This window comes from Salvelinus sp. IW2-2015, linkage group LG33 (assembly GCF_002910315.2).
Source record: "Salvelinus sp. IW2-2015 linkage group LG33, ASM291031v2, whole genome shotgun sequence".
Lineage (NCBI taxonomy): Eukaryota > Metazoa > Chordata > Actinopteri > Salmoniformes > Salmonidae > Salvelinus > Salvelinus sp. IW2-2015.
The window spans coordinates 27875148-27899974 of NC_036872.1; the positions used below are offsets into that span (position 1 = coordinate 27875148).

Consider the following 24827-nt stretch of genomic DNA (forward strand, 5'->3'; position numbering starts at 1 on the left):
TCTCTTTAAATTTCAAATGCGGTCCTCAATAGTCAACCTCCTTATTCCTCACCTCATCCAGTTTGGTCTGCTGGCAGGGGAAGGAGAAGGTGAAGCCCAGAGGAAGCTTCTGGTTCTTGATCCCCAGCTTCTCCAGGAAGTTAGCAAGACACTCAGCAATATGGTCGAAGAGCTAAGGGCGAAACAGAGGGGTGTTAACATACAGCAGCAAACTGGTTAATGTGCTAGTAACCCCTTCAGTTCATTGATATGATCTATGGTTTTTTCCCACCCCATTTTTCTCATATTTTAGCAAAATAATGTTATGGTCAAATATTACAAATATGACATAAAAGCAATTACCAACCTCAACCCTTATTGAACACCCCAAATGTTGTCTTTACCCAACACAGTTAAGACTTAGAAATACCTATGAAACCCCTATTCCAGAACCAGATGTTCTTCCCAGCATCAAAGTTAGCGATGTTATACAAATGTCATAAATCAGACCTACCGACATTGATACTGCTTGGTCTGAACAATGAGGCAAAGTGTGTAAAGGGACAATCAGCAGTTGCTACATACATATCATTCATTTATAAGTTTTAAAAAATGTATCTGTTGATTCTTGAAGAATATAACTTATGACTCATGAGCTTATTAGTTTCGTACCCCATCAGAACCCAAAATAGAAAACTGTTTTACACCAATGTTTGTAAACAAAGTAAATGTAAAAAAACAAGTTAAAGCCTCATAACATAGTTAAAACTATAATTTTGATATCATGGATGGTTAGTCCTTYCATCCATAGGTCTGTGTGTTAATTACATTTCTCCAGCCCCATCCCTCAGCTTTTTACAGAAAAAGTGATGGGGTGGTTGCTTTGTTATTGTTTCAACTCCCGATTGGCCCTTTAAGAGGTCACAGTAATAAGGTCAAAGGTCAAGCATCTGGCCCATTGCAAGGATTTGCTGTGTGAATTTAGGTCATTCCTGATGTCCATTGAAATGAACATCCCCTTCTCCTCTCACCTCTTCGCCACTGCCCCTCATCAGCTCCTCAGGAATGGCATAGATCTGGTTCTCCATCTCCACCTTCTGCTTCCCGTTGTCAGACACCTTCACCAGCAGGACCCGGAAGTTGGTCCCACCCAGATCTAGAGCCAGGAAGTCTCCCTTTTCTGGACGAGTCAGGGAAAAAACACACACTCAAAAATGCAGTAAAGCAAGAAAAAAAGAATTATACAAAAAACACAAACTAACAGTACTAAGTCTACTAAACTGCAATAGAGAGGGTAAAGAAAACAGGTATGCTCTACCAAATAGTTAAGTGGGAATGTGGTGCTCGTCTGGGTAAATATATTATATACTACAAGTCTTCCAAACAGCCTGTCACGGCCGTCATAGGGAGGAGACCAAGGCGCAGCGTGGTATGCGTACATTCTCTTTATTATAAGAATGAACACTGAACAAAACTAACAGTGGAGCTATACAAAGAGTGCTGAACAGGTAACTACACAGACAAGAACCCACAAAACCAAAAGGGAAAATGGCAACCTAAATATGATCCCCAATCAGAGACAACGATAAACAGCTGCCTCTGATTGGGAACCAATTCAGGCCACCATAGACATACATATGCCTAGACTTACKAACACCCCWWGACATACAAAAACCCTAGACAATACAAAACAAGCATACCCACCCTCGTCACACCCTGACCTAACCAAAATAATAAAGAAAACATAGATAACTAAGGTCAGGGCGTGACACAGCCTATATGGAGGACAACAATAAATCCAAGAATGTACCAAAACTAGGCCTAATGGTATTTTTCATGTCATAGTACTATTTTATAAAAAGTGTATACGTTTCTACCACAGTCTTTATGAAAGCTACAAAGCTGCGATAGAGATAACCATGAGCAGCAATAATGTTGATTGGAGCAGGGGTGATCACAGGTCAGACTAAAATTAATTTCATTACAACCACAGAGGACTTTGACCATGAAGCAGTAGGCTCCTTCTGAACATCGGAGTCCTCTTTGAAAAGTGATGTCTTTCACCCATTGCCAATAACATACCCATGACCTTCTACCATTTTTATGAGATATAAAGGTGAATCTTTCAATGGACTGACCTTATGTTATAATGCATAACAACCAACATAAAATGTTAATTACCAAACTATAAGGTTTTATTCAACGCAATAAACAAGTATAAAATAAGTTTTGAATCCTGTCACATGAGTGAATAGGCTACCGAACATTCAACATTTCAATGTCCCTTTCATTGAAATGTCCTTTTCAAAGTGAGGTTTACATGATCAATGGCTAACCACATAATTTAGATTGAAAAGAAAACCACATCGAAAGGAAGGAGAGAGAGAACGAAGAGAGAGAGAGAGTAAGAAATAGTGCTGTCACACACACAATAGCAGATTTTTTCGATACAGATAACATTTAACATTGAACAATATATTGATAACTGGTAGAACAAATAAAATAACAAATAGAATATCTAATTTCTGAAGCTTCGATACTGAAATAGTCTACCATAGACATTAAGTCTACAGCAGTGTCCCCCCATGCACTAAACAACTGATTCAAATAACCAACTCATCATCAAGCTTTGATTATTTGATGACGTAGTGCACATAAAAATAACTTTTGACGTTAACGTCTATTGACGTTAAATTATCGAACGCAAATACAATATAAATGGGTTTCGTTCGCATTTTCAACTCTGCTGATGGTTATGTTAAAAAACTGTTGCGTTTATATAGCAAATGTGCCCACTCTGGTCTTGGCATGTGCGCTATAGACAACAACTCGCAGATAGGCTACCTACATTATGAGATTATTATGGATAAGAGAGTTATTTGTATTTGTCAAATGGCAACCAAGCATTGATCATGTCACCAGAATAAAACCCTCGTTATTTATTGGAAAGGAGCATCAAGCTCATCACTTTGCACATTCACCACCTGTGAAGTTCATCACTTATTTAATCTGTAGCCTAATAAACTGCACTGTACTGCTTTGTAACACCTTTTACTTAGTTGTTTTGGTGGGCTGGCCCCCCATCTGCTCTGTAATCAAAGTATTCCCATAGTTTGCCTCTGCAGACAGTTTGGTCAACAAGCTGCGGACACTGAGCTATAATAAAAGTTGAATTTACGTTTGAAGAAGCCATGCTCTTCTTGCTTGCTTCTTAAGGAAGTGGCTTGCTCGGTGTCAGCTGCATGTGCAAACGCAGCCTGGCTAGCTACTGCCCCCTTCAGTAATTTGTCTGAATCTTTGAAATGTTTGATGTCACGTGAGACACATTTGACATAAGTACAGAAAGTAACAACAATTCTAGTACCAAACCGCTTTTCATGTTTTAGTATTAAAAAAGTACAGACGTTTCGGTATATCGTGCAACACAAAAGAGTGAGAGAGAGAGAGACAAGATAGAGGCAGAGAAAGTGAGAGTGATGGGAAAGAGGGAGGGAGACATAACAGTGGTTCAGCTGGATAGACACTTATCTGATAGGTTGGAGTTTAATATGCCAATAATGACCAGAGTCAACAGGCTGAGCAAACAGAGGTTTGGCCTGGGTGCTTTTGCACTTCCTCTGCAATTCACATTTACCATTCCTCTCCAGTCACTTACGACAAATCACCTTCCCCAGTCTCCAAGAGTGGTTTTTGATATGCCCCGGTCACAGTCACTAACACAGGTCAAACTCAAAGGAAAACGCAGCTGGAACATTTCAATGTTCATGCAGCATAGGCCTACCGCTAGAGTGTAATGTCTAGATGGGATACAGCTACGTCAAAAAAAAAATCTTTGGGGGGGGGGCATTTTAGCTAACCTTAACCCTATTCTCCTAAGCTGCTACGTTAATTCTCCTAACCTGCTGGTAAGTTCTTCTAACCTGCAAAAAAAAGTCAATTTTGACAAAAGCTGTATCCCTTCTAGACAAAACCCTCCTAGAGTGCATGTCCAATTAATTTCATTCAAAGTGGTATGCTAGTGTGGATGGATATTATAACAGAGCCCAGATTTTCTATGTGCCATTCTTCACCAGCATACTTTCATTAACTAAGGGTTCATCATGGTTCTGGGGATCCAAAGGGGTGCACATTTTGTTCTTGACCTAGCACTCACACACCCAATTTAAATCAAAAGGCTTGATGATGAGTAGATTAGTTGAATCAAGTGGGTGAGTGCTAGGGCAAAAACKAAAAGGTGCCAAGATTGACAAACTAGGGCGAAGATTGAGAAACCCTGATCTAAAGGGCTGTCAAACTAAAAAAAACTCCCTCCTATTCTCACCTCAACAACCAGTCCATAGTTGACATATTTCTAAGCATGGTTGTGCTGTTTCTTGAAAATTCCAATTACTGTGCATGAGAAGGCTTGAAGGCCAGGTCTCTCTTGGGAGAGAGGTCTTCTGACACCAATGGCACTTTTTCATTCAATARAGGTTAAATAAGATTTTAAAAAGACTTTAGATGGGGTCAGAGTCATATAGCTATAAATATCTATGGCTCTTAACTGGGCTTAGCTGTGTCATTCTGACACAGTTCACTGACACAGGTCATATTCTGCCGCTGAGACACACAGCTTCAGGATTTATGTGCTTTTCAKCACCAGTCTCTCATTTGCCATCTAAACAACTGTCACTCAAAAAACTTCCTACCAGCCTGCCCTCATCTAAGCAAGTTACAAATATGAAATTGTGCAGGATTGTGCAATTRTTCTTATTCCTGTACAGTGCATTGGTAGGCAAGGCATGGGTCTCTATGGACTCTAAGAAGGGCCTGTGGCATGGATGTACCGAGACTACTCCAGGCCTCCCTGAAGAAAGAAGTCTTCTGACCTCAATGGGACTTCCTGATTAAATAACATTTAAGACGTAAATAAAATTGAAATTACTCAACAGATGTCTGTCAGACCCCCTCCACCGACCCCCTTACCTGTCCCGTCAGGGGTAGAGCGCACAAATGTGGGCAGCATCTTCACAGCGGCCGTAGGGTTGGAGTCACGGCCTAGCCCCTTATCCATCTCCCTCCGGAACCTCTCAGACACGTCAATCAGGTTCTCGTCCGATAACCGCAGGTGGTACAAGAATTTATCCACCTTGAGAGGGAGAGAGAGAGAGGAAGAAAACAGAGTAAGATAGATATACAGAGCATTCGGAAAGTTTTCAGACCCAATGACTTTTTCCACATTTTGTTACGTTACATCTTAATTCTAAAATTGAATTAATTATTTTTTGCATCAAACCACACAAAAAAAAACATAATGACGAAGCAAAAACAGGTTTAGACATTTTTGCAAATATACACTACCGTTCAAAAGTTGAGGTCACTTAGAAATGTCCTTGTTTTTGAAAGAAAAGCCAATTTTTTGTCCATTAAAATAACATCAAATTGATCAGAAATACAGTGTAGACATTGTACATGTTGTAAATGACTATTGTAAATGAAAACGGCAGCTTTTTAATGGAATATCTACATAGGCTTACAGAGGTCATTATCAGCAACCATCACTCCTGTGTTCCAGTGGCACGTTGTGTTAGCTAATCCAAGTTTATAATTTTAAAAAGGCTAATTGATCATTAGAAAACCCTTTTGCAATTACAGTTGAAGTCGGAAGTTTACATACGAGTTTTAATGCCACCAACCAAAGTCTTTTTCAACCACTCCAGAGTTCCTCTGTCCAGTGTCTGTGATATTTTGCCCAGTGTCTGTGATATTTTGCCCATCTTAATCTTTTCTTTTTATTGGCCAGTCTGAGATATGGCTTTTTCTTTGTAACTCTGCCTAGAAGGCCAGCATCCCAGAGTCGTCTCTTCACTGTTGACATTGACTGGTGTTTTGGTGGGTACCATTTAATGAAGCTGCCAGTTGAGGACTTGTGAGGCGTCTGTTTCTCAAACTAGAGAATAATAATAATAATATACTTGTCCTCTTGCTCAATGTCTACAGTACACTATCTTTTATTTCCTTTTATTTTTTTATTATTATTATATATTTTACCCCCTTTTCATAGTATCCAATTGTTAGTAGTTACTATCTTGTCTCATCGCTACAACTCCCGTACGGGCTCGGGAGAGACAAAGGTCGAAAGCCATGCGTCCTCCGAAACACAACCCAACCAAGCCGCACTGCTTCTTAACACAGCGCGCCTCCAACCCGGAAGCCAGCCGCACCAATGTGTTGGAGGAAACACCGTGCACCTGGCGACCTGGTTAGCGTGCACTGCGCCCGGCCCGCCACAGGAGTCGCTAGTGCGCGATAAGACAAGGATATCCCTACCGGCCAAACCCTCCCTAACCCGGACGACGCTAGGCCAATTGTGCGTCGCCCCATGGACCTCCCGGTCACGGCCGGCTGCGAAAGAGCCTGGGCTCGAACCCAGAGTCTCTGGTGGCACAGCTAGCACTGCGATGCAGTGCCCTAGACCACTGRGTCACCCGGGAGGCCCTGTACACTGTATTTCTGATCAATTTTATATTATTTTAAATGGACCAAAAAAAAAGAAGCTTTTCTTTCAAAAACAAGGACATTTCTAAGTGACCCCAAACTTTTGAACTTGTGAATATAAAAAAAACTGAAATACCTTATTTACATAAGTATTCAGACCCTTTGAAAAGAGACACAATTTAGGTCAGGTGCATCCTGTTTCCATTGATCATCCATGAGATGTTTCTACAACTTTATTGGAGTCCACCTGTGGTAACTTCAATTGATTGAACATGATTTGGAAAGGCACACACCTGTCTCTATAAGGTCCCACAGTTGACAGTGAATGTCAGAGCAAAAACCAAGCCATGAGGTAGAAGGAATTGTCAGTAGAGCTCCGAGACAGGATTGTGTCGAAGCACAGATCTGGGGAAGGGTACCAAAACATTTCTGCAGCATTGAAGGTCTCAAAGAACCAAGTGGCCTCCATTATTCTTAAATGGAAGTAAACTCAGCAAAAAAAGAAACGTCCTCTCACTGTCAACTGCGTTTATTGTCAGCAAACTTAACATGTGTAAATATTTGTATGAACATTAGATTCAACAAATGAGACAAACTGAACAAGTTCCACAGACATGTGACTAACAGAAATTGAATAATGTGTCCATGAACAAGGGGGGGGGGGGTGTCAAAATCAAAAGTAACAGTCAATGCAGCTGGTGGCCACACCATATACTAAGTACTGCAGTGCATCTCCTCCTCATGGACAGTAGCAGATTTCCCAGTTCTTGCTGTGAGATGTTACCTCATTCTTCCACCAAGGCACCTGCACGTTCCTGGACATTTCTGTGGGGGGAAATGGCCCAGCCCTCTGGGATCCAACAGGTCCCAGACGTGCTCAATGGGATTGAGATCCGGGCTCCTCGCTGGCCATGGCAGAACACTGACATCCATGTCTTGCAGGAAATCACGCACAGAACAAGCAGTATGGCTGGTGGCATTGTCATGCTGTATGGCCATGTCAGGATAAGCCTGCAGGAAGGGTACCACGTGAGGGAGGAGGATGTCTTCCCTGTAACGCACAGCGTTGAGAATGCCTGCAATGACAACAAGCTCAGTCCGATGATGCTGTGACAAACCGCCCCAGACGATGACAGACCCTCCACCTCCAAATCGATCCCAGTCCAGAGTACAGGCCTCGGTGTAACACTCATTCCTTCGATGATAAACGCGAATCCGACCATCACCACTGGTGAGACAAAACCGAGACTCATCAGTGAAGAGCACCTTTTGCTAGTCCTGTGTGATCAAGCGACGGTAGGTTTGTGCCTATAGGCGACGTTGTTGCCGGTGATGTCTGGTGAGGACCTGCCTTACAGACCTACAAGCCCTCAGTCCAGCCCCTCTCAGCCTATTGTGGACAGTCTGAGCACTAATGGAGGGATTGTGCGTTCCTGGTGTAACTCGGGCATTTGTTGTTGCCATCCTGTACCTGTTCCGCAGGTCTGATGTTCGGATGTACCGATCCTGTGCAGGTGTTGTTACACGTGGTCTGCCACTGCTAGGACGATTAGGCGTCTTACAGTACGGACATTGCAATGTATTGCCCTGGCCACATCTACAGTCCTCATGCCTCCTTGCAGCATGATTCTGGGCATCTTTCTTTTGGTGTTTTTCAGAGTCAGTAGAAAGGCCTCTTTAGTGTCCTACGTTTTCATAATTGTGACCTTAATTGCCTACCATCTGTAAGCTATTACTGTCTTAACGACCATTCCACAGGTGCATGTTCATTAATTGTTTATGGTTCATTGAACAAGCATGGGAAACAGTGTTAAAACCATTTACAATGAAGATCTGTGAAGTTATTTGGGTTTTTACGAATTATCTTTGAAAGACAGGGTACTGAAAAAAGGATGTTTCTTTTTTTGCTGAGTTTAGTTTGGAACCACCAAGACTCTTCCTAGAGCTGGCCGCTCGGCCAAACTGAGCAATCGGGGGAGGTGACCAAGAACCCGATGGTCACTGACAGTGCTCCACAGTTCTCTGGTGATGTTTTTCAGCAGCAGGGACTGGGAGACTAGTCAAGATTTAGGGAGCAAAGTACAGAGAGATCCTTGATGAAAACCTGCTCCAGAGCACTCAGGACCTCAGACTGGGGTGAAAGTTCACCTTCCAACAGGACAACAACCCTAAGCACACAGCCAAGACCAAGCTGGGGTGGCTTCAGGACAAGTCTGTGAATGTCCTTGAGTGGCCCCAGCCAGAGCCCGGACTTGAACCCGATCGAACATCTCTGGAGTGACCTGAAAATAGCTGTGCAGTGATGCTCCCCATCCAACCTGACAGAGCTTGAGAGGATCTGCAAAGAAGAATGGGAGAAACTCCACAAATACTGGTGTGCCATGCCTCTAGCGTCATACCCAAGAAGACTCGAGGTTGTAATCGCTGCCAAAGGTGCTTCAACAAAGTACTGAGTAAAGGGTCTGAATACTTATATAAATATGATATTTCAGTGTTAATACATTTGCAACAATTTTGAAAAACCTGTTTGTTTTGTCATTATGGGGTATTGTGTGTAGATTGATGAGGGGGGGAAAAGAATGAATCCATTTTAAAATAAGGCTGTTCAACAAAATGTGGAAAAAGTCAAAGGGTCTTAATGCTTTCCGAATGCACTGTAACTGGAAGGTGGTAAAGGTATTTATCCACCTGACCTTAGGAAAMGGCAACAGAGAAAAGAAGATGCATTATTACAACAGGCCTTGTTCGAGACAGAAAGGCTAATAGGGCAGGAGCATGTTTCCTGTTTCTGTAGCGTGAGGCAGCTTGACGTACCATTCTACCCCCTGGACAGGACGCTATTGATTCCTTATTGAATGTCTGACTTACAGCCTGACATGAGTAGTCAATGCTCATGAGGTTTACCGTGCAGTGACAATGGGTAGCTAATAGCTATACAAAGGAACCATCTGTTTGCTTACGTGGTTATAAGTGTATGTCTCTATTTTGTTGCTTTCCCACTGAAGTTACATAACGTTGTGTTGAATTAGCACAATTAGTATGTGTGTGTGTAACCGCTTATATACTTGTGTGAACCAGAAGTCCTCACAAGACAGGTAAACCAAAGATAATMCTGAGAAGTGAGGACATTTTGCCAGTCCTCAAAGGGAAAGGTGTCACGTTCCTGACCTATTTCTGTTAGTTTGTTGTATGTGTTAGTTGGTCAGGACGTGAGTTTGGGTGGGCATTCTATGTTGTCTGTTTCTATGTTGGTTTAAGGGTTGCCTGGTATGGCTCTCAATTAGAGGCAGGTGTTTGGCGTTCCTCTAATTGAGAGTCATATTTAGGTAGGTTGTTTCACAGTGTTCGTTGTGGGTGGTTGTCTCCTGTGTCAGTGTTTGTCGCACCATACGGGACTGTTCGGTTTGTGTTGTACATCGTCATTTTATGTGTAGGCTATTTTCCCTGTTCGTGCGTTCTCGTGTTTAATGTAAGTTCGTCGTTCAGGTCTGTCTACTCCGTTTGTTGTTTTGTTAGTTTATAGTGAAGTTCGTGTTTTCGTCTTGTCTTTAATAAATATTATGTGTTCACAACCCGCTGCGCCTTGGTTCCCTCAATACTCCTCCTTTTCGGTTGAAGAGGAGGAGGACCACCGTTACAAAAGGGCTATTTTAGGCTTAGGAGTTAGTGTTAGGTTTAAGGTTAAGGTTAGGTTAAGAGATAATAGGATTTTGAATGGTAATCAATTGTTGGTTCCTAAAAAGTCCTCACAAGTATAGTAAAACAAACGTGTGTGTGCGAGTTAGAGCTGGGATGATAAATTGGAAATTATCGACAACGACCATACCGATTACTTATCACAGGCATTTTGCTGATATTGTGTATTATGATAAGTAGCCTATACAAGAGAAATGTGAAGTTTGAAATTAAATAAGTTTGCTCATATGGGTTGTAAACCCTTTACAATCATGGGAATTGGCTATATCGATAGGGCTTAATTCAAATGTTTCTTACAGAATCAATATGACAAGTATATGCATAACGTTGGTAGCAATTGAAAAGGAACAGTTTGGAGAAAATTAAAAAAATATATTAGACCACAACAGTTCCCCTGAAAAGACTGAATCCAAACATTAGTYTTGATTTTATGTTTACTGTACTTTGAGGCATTTGTTGATAACGAAATCTGAAAACACTCTGGATACATTCAGTAACATGATATGACTATTCCTGGAAAATGTGGGGTAGGTGAAAAATAAGACAAACAAATTACAAGGTTAAGTGAGATGACTAATTGGTGTCTCCAAYTGGCCACACACCTCTCTAAAGTGTGCACAGTTCCTAAGCAATTTCAATGCACTTTTATGACTAAAGGACTATGAACTCTGCTGCACACCGCATCAAGTCATCTCTGACTTGAACTGTACACAAAATAACTGCACTATACTGCATTGCACTGTTAATCTCTCAGCATTTAGATACAGTGGGGCAAAYATTATTTAGTCAGCCCCCATTGTGCAAGTTCTCCCACTTAAAAAGATGAGAGAGGCCTATAATTTTCATCATAGGTACACTTCAACTATGACAGACAAAATGAGAAGAAAAAAAAATCCAGAAAATCACATTGTAGGATGTTTAATGAATTTATTTGCAAATTATGGTGGAAAATAAGTATTTGGTCAATAACAAAAGTTTCTCAATACTTTGTTATATACCCTTTGTTGGTAATGACAGAGGTCAAACGTTTTCTGTAAGTCTTCACACACTGTTGCTGGTATTTTGGCCCATTCCTCCATGCAGATCTCCTCTAAGCAGTGATGTTTTGGGGCTGTTGCTGGGCACACGGACTTTCAACTCCTCTCCAAAGATTTTCTATGGGGTTGAGATCTGGAGACTGGCTAGGCCACTCCAGGACCTTGAAATGCTTCTTACGAAGCCACTCTTCGTTGCCCGGGCGGTGTGTTTGGGATCATTGTCATGCTGAAAGACCCAGCCACGTTTCATCTTCAATGCCCTTGCTGATGGAAGGAGGTTTTCACTCAAAATCTCACGATACATGGCCCATTCATTCTTTCCTTTACACGGATCCGTCGTCCTGGTCCCTTTGCAGAAAAACAGCCCCAAAACGTGATGTTTCCACCCCCATGCTTCACAGTAGGTATGGTGTTCTTTGGATGCAACTCAGCATTCTTTGTCCTCCAAACACGACGAGTTGAGTTTTTACCAAAACGTTATATTTTGGTTTCATCTGACCATATGACATTCTCCCAATCTTCTTCTGGATCATCCAAATGCTCTCTAGCAAACTTCAGACGGGCCTGGACATGTACTGGCTTAAGCAGGGGGACACGTCTGGCACTGCAGGATTTGAGTCCTGGCAGCGTAGTGTGTTACTGATGGTAGGCTTTGTTTCTTTGGTCCCAGCTCTCTGCAGGTAATTCACTAGGTCCCCCCGTGTGTTTCTGGGATTTTTGCTCACCGTTCTTGTGATCATTTTGACCCCACGGGGTGAGATCTTGCGTGGAGCCCCAGATCGAGGGAGATTATCAGTGGTCTTGTATGTTTCCATTTCCTAATAATTGCTCCCACAGTTGATTTCTTCAAACCAAGCTGCTTACCTATTGCAGATTCAGTCTTCCCAGCCTGGTGGAGGTCTACAATTTTGTTTCTGGTGTCCTTTGACAGCTCTTTGGTCTTGGCCATAGTGGAGTTTGGAGTGTGACTGTTTGAGGTTGTGGACAGGTGTCTTTTATACTGATAACAAGTTCAAACAGGTGCCATTAATACAGGTAACGAGTGGAGGACAGAGGAGCCTCTTAAAGAAGAAGTTACAGGTCTGTGAGAGCGAAAATCTTGCTTGCTTGTAGGTGACCAAATACTTATTTTCCACCATAATTTGCAAATAAATTCATTAAAAATCCTACAATGTGATTTTCTGGATTTTTTTTCTCATTTTGTCTGTCATAGTTGAAGTGTACCTATGATGAAAATTACAGGCCTCTCTCATCTTTTTAAGTGGGAGAACTTGCACAATTGTGGCTGACTAAATACTTTTTTGCCCCACTGTATATTCATACTGATAGTGTTTTTGTACATCCACTGTATATGTGTATAGCTGCTCATTCTCATAGCTCTATGCTCACTCTACCTAGTTCTATATAATGTACATTTTTTTAAACTCTGCTGTCTGTATTCTGTCTCTAAATGTTGTCGATCAACAAGCACACCATATTACCTAGTCAAAATCTGAGTACGTGTAAATGTACTTGGCGAATAAGGGTGATTTTTACTCAAAGAGTCATTCCCATAAGGTCCTTCTTTGAGCTATTCTAACTAGAGGTCGACCGATTATGATTTTTCACCGCCGATACCGATTATTGGAGGACCAAAAAAAAGCCGATACCGATTAAATCGGCCGATTTTATTTTTATTTGTAATAATGACAATTACAACAATACTGAATGAACACTTATTTTAACTTAATAAAATCTATTTAGCCTCAATTAAATAATGAAACATGTTCAATTTGGTCTAATAATGCAAAAACAAAGTGTTGGAGAAGAAAGTAAAAGTGCAATTGTGCATGTAAGAAAGCTAACGTTAAGTTCCTTGCTCAGAACAAGAGAACATATGAAAGCTGGTGGTTCCTTTTAACATGAGTCTTCAATATTCCCAGGTAAGAAGTTTTAGGTTGTATTTATTATAGGAATTATAGGACTATTTCTTCTCCTATACGATTTGTATTTCATATACCTTTGACTATTGGATGTTCTTATAGGCACTTTAGTATTGCCAGTGTAACAGTATAGCTTCCATCCCTCTCCTTGCCGCTACCTGGGCTCGAACCAGGAACACATCGACAACAGCCACCCTCGAAGCAGCGTTACCCATGCAGAGCAAGGGGAACAACTACTCCAAGTCTCAGAGCGAGTGACGTTTGAAACGCTATTAGCGCGCACCCCGCTAACTAGCTTGCCATTTCACATCGGTTACACCAGCCTAATCTCGGGAGTTGATAGGCTTGAAGTCATAAACAGCAGAGCTGCTGGCAAAACGCACGAACGTGCTGTTTGAATGAATGCATACGAGCCTGCTGGTGCCTACCATCGCTCAGTCAGACTGCTCTATCAAATCATAGACTTAATTATAACATAATAACACACAGAAATACGAGCCTTAGGTCATTAATATGGTCGAATCCGGAAACTATCATCTCAAAAACAAAACGTTTATGCTTTCAGTGAAATACTGAACCGTTCCGTATTTTATCTAACGGGTGGCATCCATAAGTCTAAATATTCCTGTTACATTGCACAACCTTCAATGTTATGTCATAATTACATAAAATTCTGGCAAATTAGTTCACAATGAGCCAGGCGGCCCAAACTGTTGCATATACCCTGACTCTGCGTGCAATGAACGCAAGAGAAGTGACACAATTTCACCTGGTTAATATTGCCTGCTAACCTGGATTTCTTTTAGCTAAATATGCAGGTTTAAAAATATATATTTCTGTGTATTAATTTTAAGAAAGGCATTGATGTTTATGGTTAGGTACACGTTGGAGCAACGACAGTCCTTTTTCGCGAATGCGCACCGCATCGATTATATGCAACGCAGGACACGCTAGATAAACTAGTAATATCATCAACCATGTGTAGTTATAACTAGTGATTATGATTGATTGATTGTTTTTTATAAGATAAGTTTAATGCTAGCTAGCAACTTACCTTGGCTTCTTACTACATTCGCGTAACAGGCGGGCTCCTCGTGAGGTAGGTGGTTAGAGCGTTGGACTAGTTAACCGTAAGGTTGCTAGATCGAATCCCRGAGCTGACAAGGTAAAAATCTGTCGTTCTGCCCCTGAACAAGGCAGTTAACCCACCGTTCCTAAGCCGTCATTGAATATAAGAATGTGTTCTTAACTGACTTGCCTAGTTAAATAAAGGTGTAAAAAAAAATAAAAAAGGCAAAAATCGTCATCCAAAATTAGCGATTTCCGATTGTTATGAAAACTTGAAATCGGCCCTAATCAATCGGCCATTCCGATTAATCGGTCGACCTCTAATTCTAACTGTGCTGTTGAGGAACTAGAGCAAGCACACTTGTAGGTCATTTCATTTGGAGCACAACCCTGCATCCCCGGCAACACAAATTACTGTTGTTGTTGTTCAAAAATCCCCCCAAAAAAATTTGGGGGGGAAAGCTTGTTCTATTGCCAACATGATCAGCTAAGTTATAAACTATGATCTTACAGTGTTCAGCTTTTACAAGGTAATTCAGAGAAACAGATAATTTTGGTGCGCATAAAAAGGAGTCTTGTGAGCATTCAGGTTTATGCGCCCAGGCAAATTTTCTTCACAATAAATAAACATAGACTCCTTCTGTTCAGAACAACCCAGGGTATGATTCCATTTAATCTTGGAACTGTACATCAAACATAGTGATCATAAATGTTGAAGCTGTATATGACACAAGTTTTATGATTTCGAAATGTGAAGTGCACATTTGGACTCACAGGTGTTTGCCTAGCTTGTGTAACATCAAAGCACTATTTATTATAATCCTCAACGTCTCTTCTTTCAAAATACACTTCTTGTCGAGCGAGGTGCTCAAGTTCAGAACGGCTGTCAGTCCAAACCCATACAGTGCTGTGAAGCGCAGAGCCTATAGCATGTTACTGTACAGCTACTATGTTCCAATTTAGGTGTTTATTAGTGCCCAAACCTGGCTAATCACGATATGGATTTTTGTCCATATCACCCATTTCTAGTGTGTGTAGCTATTAGGATTGCAAAGGGTCGGAAACTTTCGGGTAAATTTATTATTTCAGAAAATTTTCCAAGGGAAGTTAAGCCCGAGAATTTGTGGAATTTTGCTTAAATTCATCAAAAAAAGTTAGCTTATAACAGTGAACCTTTGAAGGATACACATAAGGCAATTCTAGGTCTTGTGGTATATTTTGGTTAAACTATCCCCAATGCAATACAATTGCAACCCTCTGCATACACAGTGGATTCTTCCATCACATGTGCAGGTGATTCTCAAGATCTTGCACACTAATGAGATGCTATTGAGCCCACACTACTACACTGTCTGAGCCAAGGACTACATGCTTTCTGGTAAGTTTTGATTACAATACTGGGTGGGGTGAAAATATTTTATATGACATAAACTATTTTTTTGTTTACTAGTAAATAGTAGCCTACAGCAAAGTGTGTTTAAATCATTTCTAACTTGTTAACAATTTCTGCTAGTTAGTTTTTGCTACCATGTGGGTTTTAGCTTGCTTGAGCCRTCTGAGGACTTAATTCACCTGTTTCCATACAGGTTTAATTTAAAAACATMTATCTTACAAAGGAGTTGTTTATAATAACTGCTTAACTATTTATCTGTACATGGAATTGTATTATTACTTTTTTTACTAATTGTTTTCTAATCTTTACAGGAAAATGCCACGGGCACTATCTGATGTGTGGAGACATTTCACTGCAGCTAATGTAGAAGGAAAAGCTGTGTACATTTGCAAATACTGTGCCAAATCATGTGAAGAATGCAACAAAGATGCAGAATCATATGGCCAAGTGCATAAAGTTCCCTCAGTGCTCACAACAAGCAACCTCTGACAAAAGTCCCTCTACTTCTATTCGAGGTGAAAATGATGAATCTGACACCTTATCGATAGCAACAGCTCATGGTCCTCCTGGAATCAGAAGGTTTTTTGACTCAATGGAGGAACGCAGTCAGAGAAATGCTGATGAATGTCTTACTCAAGCTGTGTATGCAACTCGTTCACCTCTGATTCTCACAGGCAATGTGTATTGCAAGAGATTTCTGAATGTTCTTCGCCCAGCATACACCCCTCCAACCAGACATGCTTTATCTACTAATTTCATGGATGCAGAGTTCAACAGAGTTCAAGTGAAGGTCAAGCAAATCATAGAGAAAGCAGACTGTATTGCAATCATCTCTGGTGGGTGGTAGAATGTTCGTGGGCAAGGAATAATTAACTACATCATCTCCACCCCTCAACCAGTATTCTACAAGAGCACAGACACAAGGGACAACAGACACATCGGTCTCTACATTGCAGATGAGCTGTAGGCAGTCATCATTGACCTTGGACCACAGAAGGTATTTGCACTGGTGAKAGACAATGCTGTGAACATGAAGGCCACTTGGTCTAAAGTGGAGGAGTCCTACCCTCACATCACACCCATTGGCTCTGCTGCTCATGCATTGAATCTGCTCCTCAAGGACATCATGGCACTGACAACAATGGATACACTCTACAAGAGAGCCAAGGAAATGGTTTGGAATGTGAAGGGTCATAAAGTTATAGCAGCAATCTACCTCACCAAGCAAAGTGAGAAGAATAAGAGTACCACACTGAAGCTGCCCAGCAACACCCGTTAGGGTGGTGTTGTCATCATGTTTGACAGTCTCCTGGAGGGGAAGGAGTCTCTCCAAGAAATAGCCATATCACAGTCTGCCGATATGGACAGCCTCATCAAGAGGATCCTCCTGGATGATGTATTTTGGGAGAGAGTGATAAGCAGCCTGAAACCTATAGCAGTAGCCATTGCACGGATTGAGGGAGACAACTGCATCTTGTCTGATGTTCAGACTCTGCTTGCAGATGTAAGAGAATAAATCTGTACTGCCATGCCCACTTCACTGTTGCTCAAAGCAGAGGAAACTGCAGTTCTGAAATACATCAAAAAGCGTGAAGACTTCTGCCTGAAGCCRATACACGCCACAGCGTACATGTTGGACCCKAAGTATGCTGGCAAGATCATCCTGTCTGGTGCAGAGATCAACAAAGCCTATGGTGTCATCACCACCATGTCTCGTCACCTTGGCCTGGATGAGGGCAAGGTTCTTGGCAGTCTGGCGAAGTACACTTCCAAGCAAGGGCTTTGGGATGGCGATGCAATATGGCAGTTGTGCCAACATGTCTCATCAGTCACCTGGTGGAAGGGACTTTGTGGATCTGAGTCTGTTCCCCTGTTGCCTCCATCATCCTCCAAATCCCACCAACATCAGCCGCCTCGGAGCGCAACTGGTCCTTGTTTGGGAACACACACACACCGAAGCACGCAACAGGATGACCAATACAAGGGTTGAAAATGTGGTTTCCACCCAGGCAAATTTTTGGCTTTTTGAGCATGACAACGAGCCATCCTCAACAAGGTTAGAAAGTGACAGTGAAGATGCCAAACGTCCTGCACGGTGTTGGGCTGTAAGCACAACCCCCACCTGTGGACGTCGGGCCCACATACCACCCTCATGGAGTCTGTTTCTGACCGTTTGAGCAGACACATGCACATTTGTGGCCTGCTGGAGGTCATTTTGCAGGGCTCTGGCAGTGCTCCTCCTAATCCTCCTTGCACAAAGGCGGAGGTAGCGGTCCTGCTGCTGGGTTGTTGCCCTCCTACGGCCTCCTCCACGTCTCCTGATGTACTYGCCTGTCTCCTGGTAGCBCCTCCATGCTCTGGACACTACGCTGACAGACACAGCAAACCTTCTTGCCACAGCTCGCATTGATGTGCCATCCTGGATGAGCTGCACTACCTGAGCCACTTGTGTGGGTTGTAGACTCCGTCTCATGCTACCACTAGAGTGAYAGCACCYCCAGCATTCAAAAYTGAKCAAAACATCAGCCAGGAYGCATAGGAACTGAGAAGTGYTCTGTGGTCACCACCWGCAGAARCACTCCTTTATTGGGGGTGTCTTGCTAATTGCCTATAATTTCCACCTTTTGTCTATTCCATTTGCACCACAGCATGTGAAATTTATTGTCAATCAGTGTTGCTTCCTAAGTGGACAGTTTGATTTCACAGAAGTGTGATTGACTTGGAGTTACATTGTGTTGTTTAAGTGTTCCCTTAATTTTTTTGAGCAGTGTATATCCAACGCAAAAAACATCTACATATAAATGGTATTAATATTAATTCCCATATATTCCCGTTAATTCCCACCTCTGAATATTCCAAAATGTGCAACCCTAGTAGCTATGGGCTGGAGTCATTAGGGGCAGTGGCAGTACCATCTTGTCACCGCTAACAGAATACATCTGGCACTCATTATACTACAATCTACCCTGCTGAAATGCCAACAGTAATCTGATAAAAAAAAAAATTATAATTTTTTTTAACTAGGCAAGTCAGTTAAGAACAAATTCTTATTTATAATGACAGCCTACCCCGGCCAAACCCAGACGACGCTGGGCCCAGGGACGTCTTCCTGGGGGATTGAAAATTGCCCCGGACCTCTCCGTCTGCTCAACCGAGTACCAGGACCTCTGGGAGGGGTTCAGTAAGGCCCGGGCCACTTCGCTTTCCCAGCACCAACCTGTATCCAAGTGTGGTAGTGGGGTAGTGCCGCGGCTACTACCCCAGAAGCCGATACCTTTTCCCCCCCGCTCCAAGATCATTAGCCCCTCTGCTGTTCGTCTTCTGTTGCCCCGTACCCTCCGTATTTTTCCTACCTTTTCTGTGTCTAGAATTAAAACCATGTCTGACTGCCCCTTGTCTCCTGTTTCCAGGCCCACCCCTCTTCCTTGTCTCATCGACGGCCGACCGGCGTACATGGTGAGATGCCTCCTGAAGGTTTGACCTCGGGGCAGGGGATTCCAGTACCTGGTTGACTGGGAGGGTTATGGCCCGGAGGAGAGGTCCTGGGTCTCCAATAGGTACATCCTGGACCRAGGCCTCATCTCTGAATTCCAACGCCGGCACCCCGCTCAACCAGCTATGCGCCCAGGTAGGACACATGGTGCATCCCTAGGGGGGAGGGGGAGGGGTACTATCACACCCTGATCTGTTTAACCTGTCCTTGTCTCACCCCKTCAAGGTGTCACCCATCTTCCCCATTATCCCCTGTATATTTGTACCTGTGTTTTCTGTCTGTCTTTTGCCAGTTCACCTTGTTTGTTCAAGCCTACCAGCGTTTTGTCTCAGCTCCTGTTTTTCCCCTAGTCTCTTGTCCTCCTGGTTTTTAACTTTTACTTGTCCTGACCCTGTACCCGCCCGACCACTGCCTGTCTCTGACCCTGAGCCTGCCTGCCATTCTGTACCTTTGTTCCACCTCTGGATTACCGACCTCTGCCTGACCTGACCCTGACTGCCGTCCTGTACCTTGGCCTCTACTCTGGATTATCGACCCCTGCCTGCCATGACCTGTCGTTTGCCTGCCCCTGTGGTTACAATAAACATTGTTACTTCACACAGTCTGCACTTGGGTCTTACCTTGATTCCTGATAGGTTCAGATTGTTTCCACAGCCAAGGTGACATTACAGACAAGCAGTCATCACAGAGACTACACAATGGAAAATCATGATATATGTTCTTTATCTTATTTAGATTTCCAGTTAGGTACATCGTCTACAATAGGCCTTGGCCAATTCGTTTTTTGTCAATCATACCACGGTCAAACAAAGGCCATCTCTCTCAACTCCTTAAATTAACATTCTGTATCAAGCCTCCTTCCTCTGACAACATTTTCTTGTACTGGAACACGAGTCACACTTCCCCAACGCTAACTAAAACCACCCCCTGCTCTATTAAGTGTCAGGAATTGTGAAAAACTGAGTTTAAATGTATTTGGCTAAGGTGTATGTAAACTTCCAACTTCAACTGTAGATACTTTTGTGCCTATTTCCTCCAGAATCTTCACAAGGTATTTTACTGTTCTGCGATTGATTTGCACTTTTCGCAAGAAACTTCAGGCGTTTGGAAATTGCTCCCAATGATGAACCAGACTTGTGGAGGTCTACAATTTTTTTTCTGAGGTCTTGGCTGATTTCTTTTGATTTTCCCATGATGTCAAGCAAAGAGGCACTGAGTTTGAAGGTAGGCCTTGAAATACATCCACAGGTACACCTCCAATTGACTCAAATGATGTCAATTAGCCTGTCAGAAGCTTTTAAATTCATTACATCATTTTCTGGAATTTTCCAAGCTGTTTAAAGGCACAGTCAACTTAGTGTAAGTGAACTTCTGACCCACTGGAATTGTGATACAGTGAATTATAAGTGAAATAATCTGTCTGTAAACAATTGTTGGAAAAATTACTTTTGTCATGCAAAAAGTAGATGTCCTAACCAACTTGCCAAAACTATAGTTTGTTAACAAGAAATTTGTGGAGTGGTTGAAAAACTAGTTTTAACGACTCCAACCTAAGTGTATGTAAACTTCCGACTTCAACTCTACATATCCCAACCAGAAGCCATGGATTACAGGTGACATCCGCATCGAGCTAAAGGCTAGAGCTGCTGCTTTCAAGGAGCGGGACACTAATCCGGACACTTATAAGAAATCCTGCTATGCCCACAGATGAACTATCAAACAAGAAAAGCGTCAATACAGGATTAAGATTGAATCCCACTACACTGGCTCTGACGCTCGTTGGATGAGGCAGGGCTTGAAAACTATTACGGACTCCAAAGGGAAACCCAGACGTGAGCTGCCCAGTGATGCGAGCCTACCAGATAAGCTAAATAACTTCTATGCTCGCTTCGAGGCAAGCAACACTGAAGCATGCATAAGAGCAAAAGCTGTTCTGGATAACTGTGATAACGCTCTCGGTAGACAATGTGAGCAAGACCTTTAAACAGGTCAACATTCACAAAGCCGCGGGGCCAGATCGATTACCAGGACGTGTACTCAAAGCATACGCGGACCAACTGGCAAGAGCCTTCACTGACATTTTCAATCTCTCCCTGACTGAGTCTGTAATACCTACATGTTTCAAGCAGACCACCATAGTCCCTGTGCCCAAGGATGCGAAGGTAACCTGCCTAAATGATTACCACCCCGTAGGACTCTCGTCGGTTGCCATGAAGTGCTTTGAAAGGCTGGTCATGGCTCACATCAACAGCATCCTCCCGGATACCCTAGACCCACTCCAAATTGCATACCGCCCCAACAGATCCACAGATGACGTAATCTCAATCTTTCTGCCCTTTCCCACCTAGACAAAAAGGAACACCTATGTGAGAATACTGTTTATTGACTACAGCTCAGCGTAGCACCATAGTGCCCATGAAGCTCATCACTAAGCTAAGGACCCTGGAACTAATTACCTCCCTCTGCAACTGTATCCTGGACTTCCTGACTGGCCACCCCCAGGTGTTAAGGGTAGGCAACAACACGTCTGCCACGCTGATCCTCAACACTGGGGCCCCTCAAGGGTGTGTACTTAGTCCCCTCCTGTACTCCCTGTTCACCCACAACTGCGTGGCCAAACACAACTCAAACACCATCATCAAGTTTGCTAACGACACAACAATGGTATGCCTGATCACCGACAACAATGAGACGGCCTACAGGGAGAAGGTTAGAGAACTGGCAGTATGGTGCCAGGACAACAACCTCTCCCTCAATGTGAGCAAGACAAAGGAGCTGATCGTGGACTACAGGAAAACGCGGGCCGAACAGGCCCCCATTAACATCAACGACGCTGTAGTGGAGCGGGTCGAGAGTTAAGTTTCTTGGTGTCCACATCACCATCAAACTATCATTGTCCAAACACAACAAGACAGTCGTGAAGAGGGCACACACCTCTCCACACACCTCTCCCCCCTCATGAGATTGAAAAGATTTGGCATGGGTCCCCAGATCCTCAAAAAGTTCTACAGCTGCACAATCGAGAGCATCCTGACCGGTTGCATCACCAACTGGTATGGCAACTGCACAGCATCTGACCGTAAGGCACTACAGAGGGTAGTGCGTACGGCCCGGTACATCACTGGGACCAAGCGTCCTGCAATCCTGGACATATATAATAGGTGTTGTCAGAGAAAAGTCCATAAAATTGTCAGAGACTCCAGTCACCCAAGTCATAGACTGTTTTCTCTGCTACCGCACAGGAAGTGGTACCACCGGACTAATACATTGACCCCCCCTCCCCTCCATTTGTTTTGTACACTGCTGCTACTCTCTGTTTATTATCTATGTATAGTCACCTCACCCCTACTTACAAGTACAAATTATCTCTAACCTGTACAGTCGCACACTGACTCTGTACCGGTACCTCCTTTTTTTTATTTTTACTTTCGTTTATTTGGTAAATATTTTCTTAACTCTTCTTGAACTGCACTGTTTGTTAAGGGCTTGTAAGTAAGCATTTCACGGTAAGGTCTACACTTGTTGTATTCGGCGCATGTGACAAATACAGTTTGATTTGATTTGAATGCCAAGCGTCCCGTCTGTAGAAAACCATGCTCTATCCCTAAGGTGAAGCATGGTGGTGACACCATCATGCTGTGGGGATTTTTTTCCAGCAGCAGGGACTGGGAGACTAGTCAGGATTTAGGGAAAGATGAATGTAGCAAAGTACAGAGAGAGATACTTCATGAAAACCTGCTCCAGAGTGCTCAGGACCTCAGACTGGGGCTAAGGTTCACCTTCCAACATGACAACGACCATAAGCACACAGCCAAGACAATGCAGGAGTGGCTTTGGGACAAGTCTGTGAATGTCCTTGAGTMGCCCAGCCAGAGCCCAGACTTGAAACCGATCGAACATCTCTGGAGAGACCTGAAAATTGTATTGCTGTATAGCGACGCTCCCCATCAAACCTGAGAGCTCGAGAGGATCTGCAGAGAAGAATGGGAGAAACTCCCCAAAAACATGTGTGCCAAGCTTGTAGCGTCATACCCAAGAAGACTCGAGGCTGTAATCATTGCCAAATGTTCTTCAACAAGGTACTGAGTAAAGGGTCTGAACACTTATGTCTAAAAATATGTTTTCGCTTTGTCATTATGAGGTATTGTGTGTAGATTGATGAGGGAAAACAACTATAAGATCCATATTAGAATAAGGCTGTAATGTAACAAAATGTGGAAAAAGTCAAGGGGTCTGAATACTTTCCGAATGTACTGTATCTAATACACTGACAGGACACAATGTTCCAGCAGCAATCTGGAACAAACTGACGATACAGCATTCAAATCTGAAACTGGAGATAGCAAAATCTCACGAGTGAGAGAGTTGAGAGGGACGGAGAGTTGAGACAGCAAAAGGGGTATCTGACTTTTTACACTAGACTGCAGTAGGAATTATATTGGCATGGCGTAAATCAGAAGTAGGATAAAGCCTAAAGAGAAAATCTCGGAAAGGTGAGAAGCACAAATGTAGGAAAGCCAGTGACAGAGAGGCAGGCAGGAGAAGTAGCCTGTGGGCTGTCCAAAATTGTACATTTTATTGACCTAAGTTGGAGCTGTGAAATGTCAATAAAGTTAGAGGCTAGTAGTGCACAGTTTGTGGCTGGCTGAATCTAACAGGCTTAGCAAGTTAAACACAGCTGGCGAGCAGAGCCTATACTATGAATGTAATTTGAGGAGTTAGCTAGGTAACTTGTCTACTGAGTTCAACTCGGGATAACCGGTACCACAAAAGTGGCTCACCTTTAAGCCACGCAAAATTCTACGGCAACAAATCATTCAGAACTAACTTGCAGTGACTGATGACAAAGGGGCTGTCTTATCGTAGTGACATCAGGCCTGGATAGAAGCAGTCTACCGTCTTCAGAACAGGATAATAATTGGTTTGACTCAAAATAGTAGAAAAATAAATAACACTTTGTTCCATCTATCATAAAGTTGTGATTGAGAATAGCCTATGCTATAAACTTTCATTCTTGTTTTTTTTGAAAGCCATAACTTTAGGACAACACCTTCGTAGGCTAGAATACATAACATTGCCAAAAGTATGTGGACACTGCTCGTCGAACATCTCATTCCAAAATCGTGGGCATTAATATGGAATTGGTCCCCGCCTTGCTGCTATAACAGCCTCKACTCTTCTAGGAAGGCTTTCCACTAAATGTTGGAACATTGCTGCGGGGACTTGCTTCCATTCAGCCACAAGAGCATTAGTGAGGTTGGGCACTGATGTTGGCAGATAAGTCCTGGCTCGCAGTTGACGTTCCAATTCATTCCCAAAGGTGTTCGCTGCGGTTGAGGTCAGGGTTCTGTGCAGGCCAGTCAAGTTCTTCCACACCAATCTCAACAAACCATTTCGGTATAGACCTCGCTTTGTGCACAGGGGCCTTGTCATGCTGAAACAGGAAAGGGACTTCCCGAAACTGTTGTCACAAAGTTGGAAGCACAGAATTGTCTAGAATATCATTGTATGCTGTAGCGTTAAGATTGTCCTTCACTGGAACTAAGGGGCCTAGCCCGAACCATGAAAAAAACAGCCCCAGACCATTATTCCTCCTCCACCAAACTTTACAGTTGCCACTACTTTGAGGCAGGTAACGTTCTCCTAGCATCCGCCAAACCCAGATTTGTCCGTCGGACACAGAGGGTGAAGCGTGATTCATCACTCCAGAGAATGTGTTTCCACTGCTCCAGAGTCCAATGGAGGCGAGCGTTACACCATTC

General features: G+C 43.0%; 1 protein-coding gene across 1 annotated transcript in view; it reads right to left on the reverse strand.

Moving 5' to 3' along the window:
- LOC111957358 (hexokinase-2-like) overlaps positions 1-24827 on the reverse strand; it is a 106100-nt gene that overhangs the window by 78845 nt on the left and 2428 nt on the right. The window contains exons 2-4 of the mRNA XM_023978129.2: positions 4945-5107; positions 1011-1159; positions 53-172 (exon numbers count right to left, since the gene is read on the reverse strand). Coding sequence (XP_023833897.2) covers positions 53-172; positions 1011-1159; positions 4945-5107 — 432 coding nt within the window. The remainder of the gene's footprint in view (positions 1-52; positions 173-1010; positions 1160-4944; positions 5108-24827) is intronic.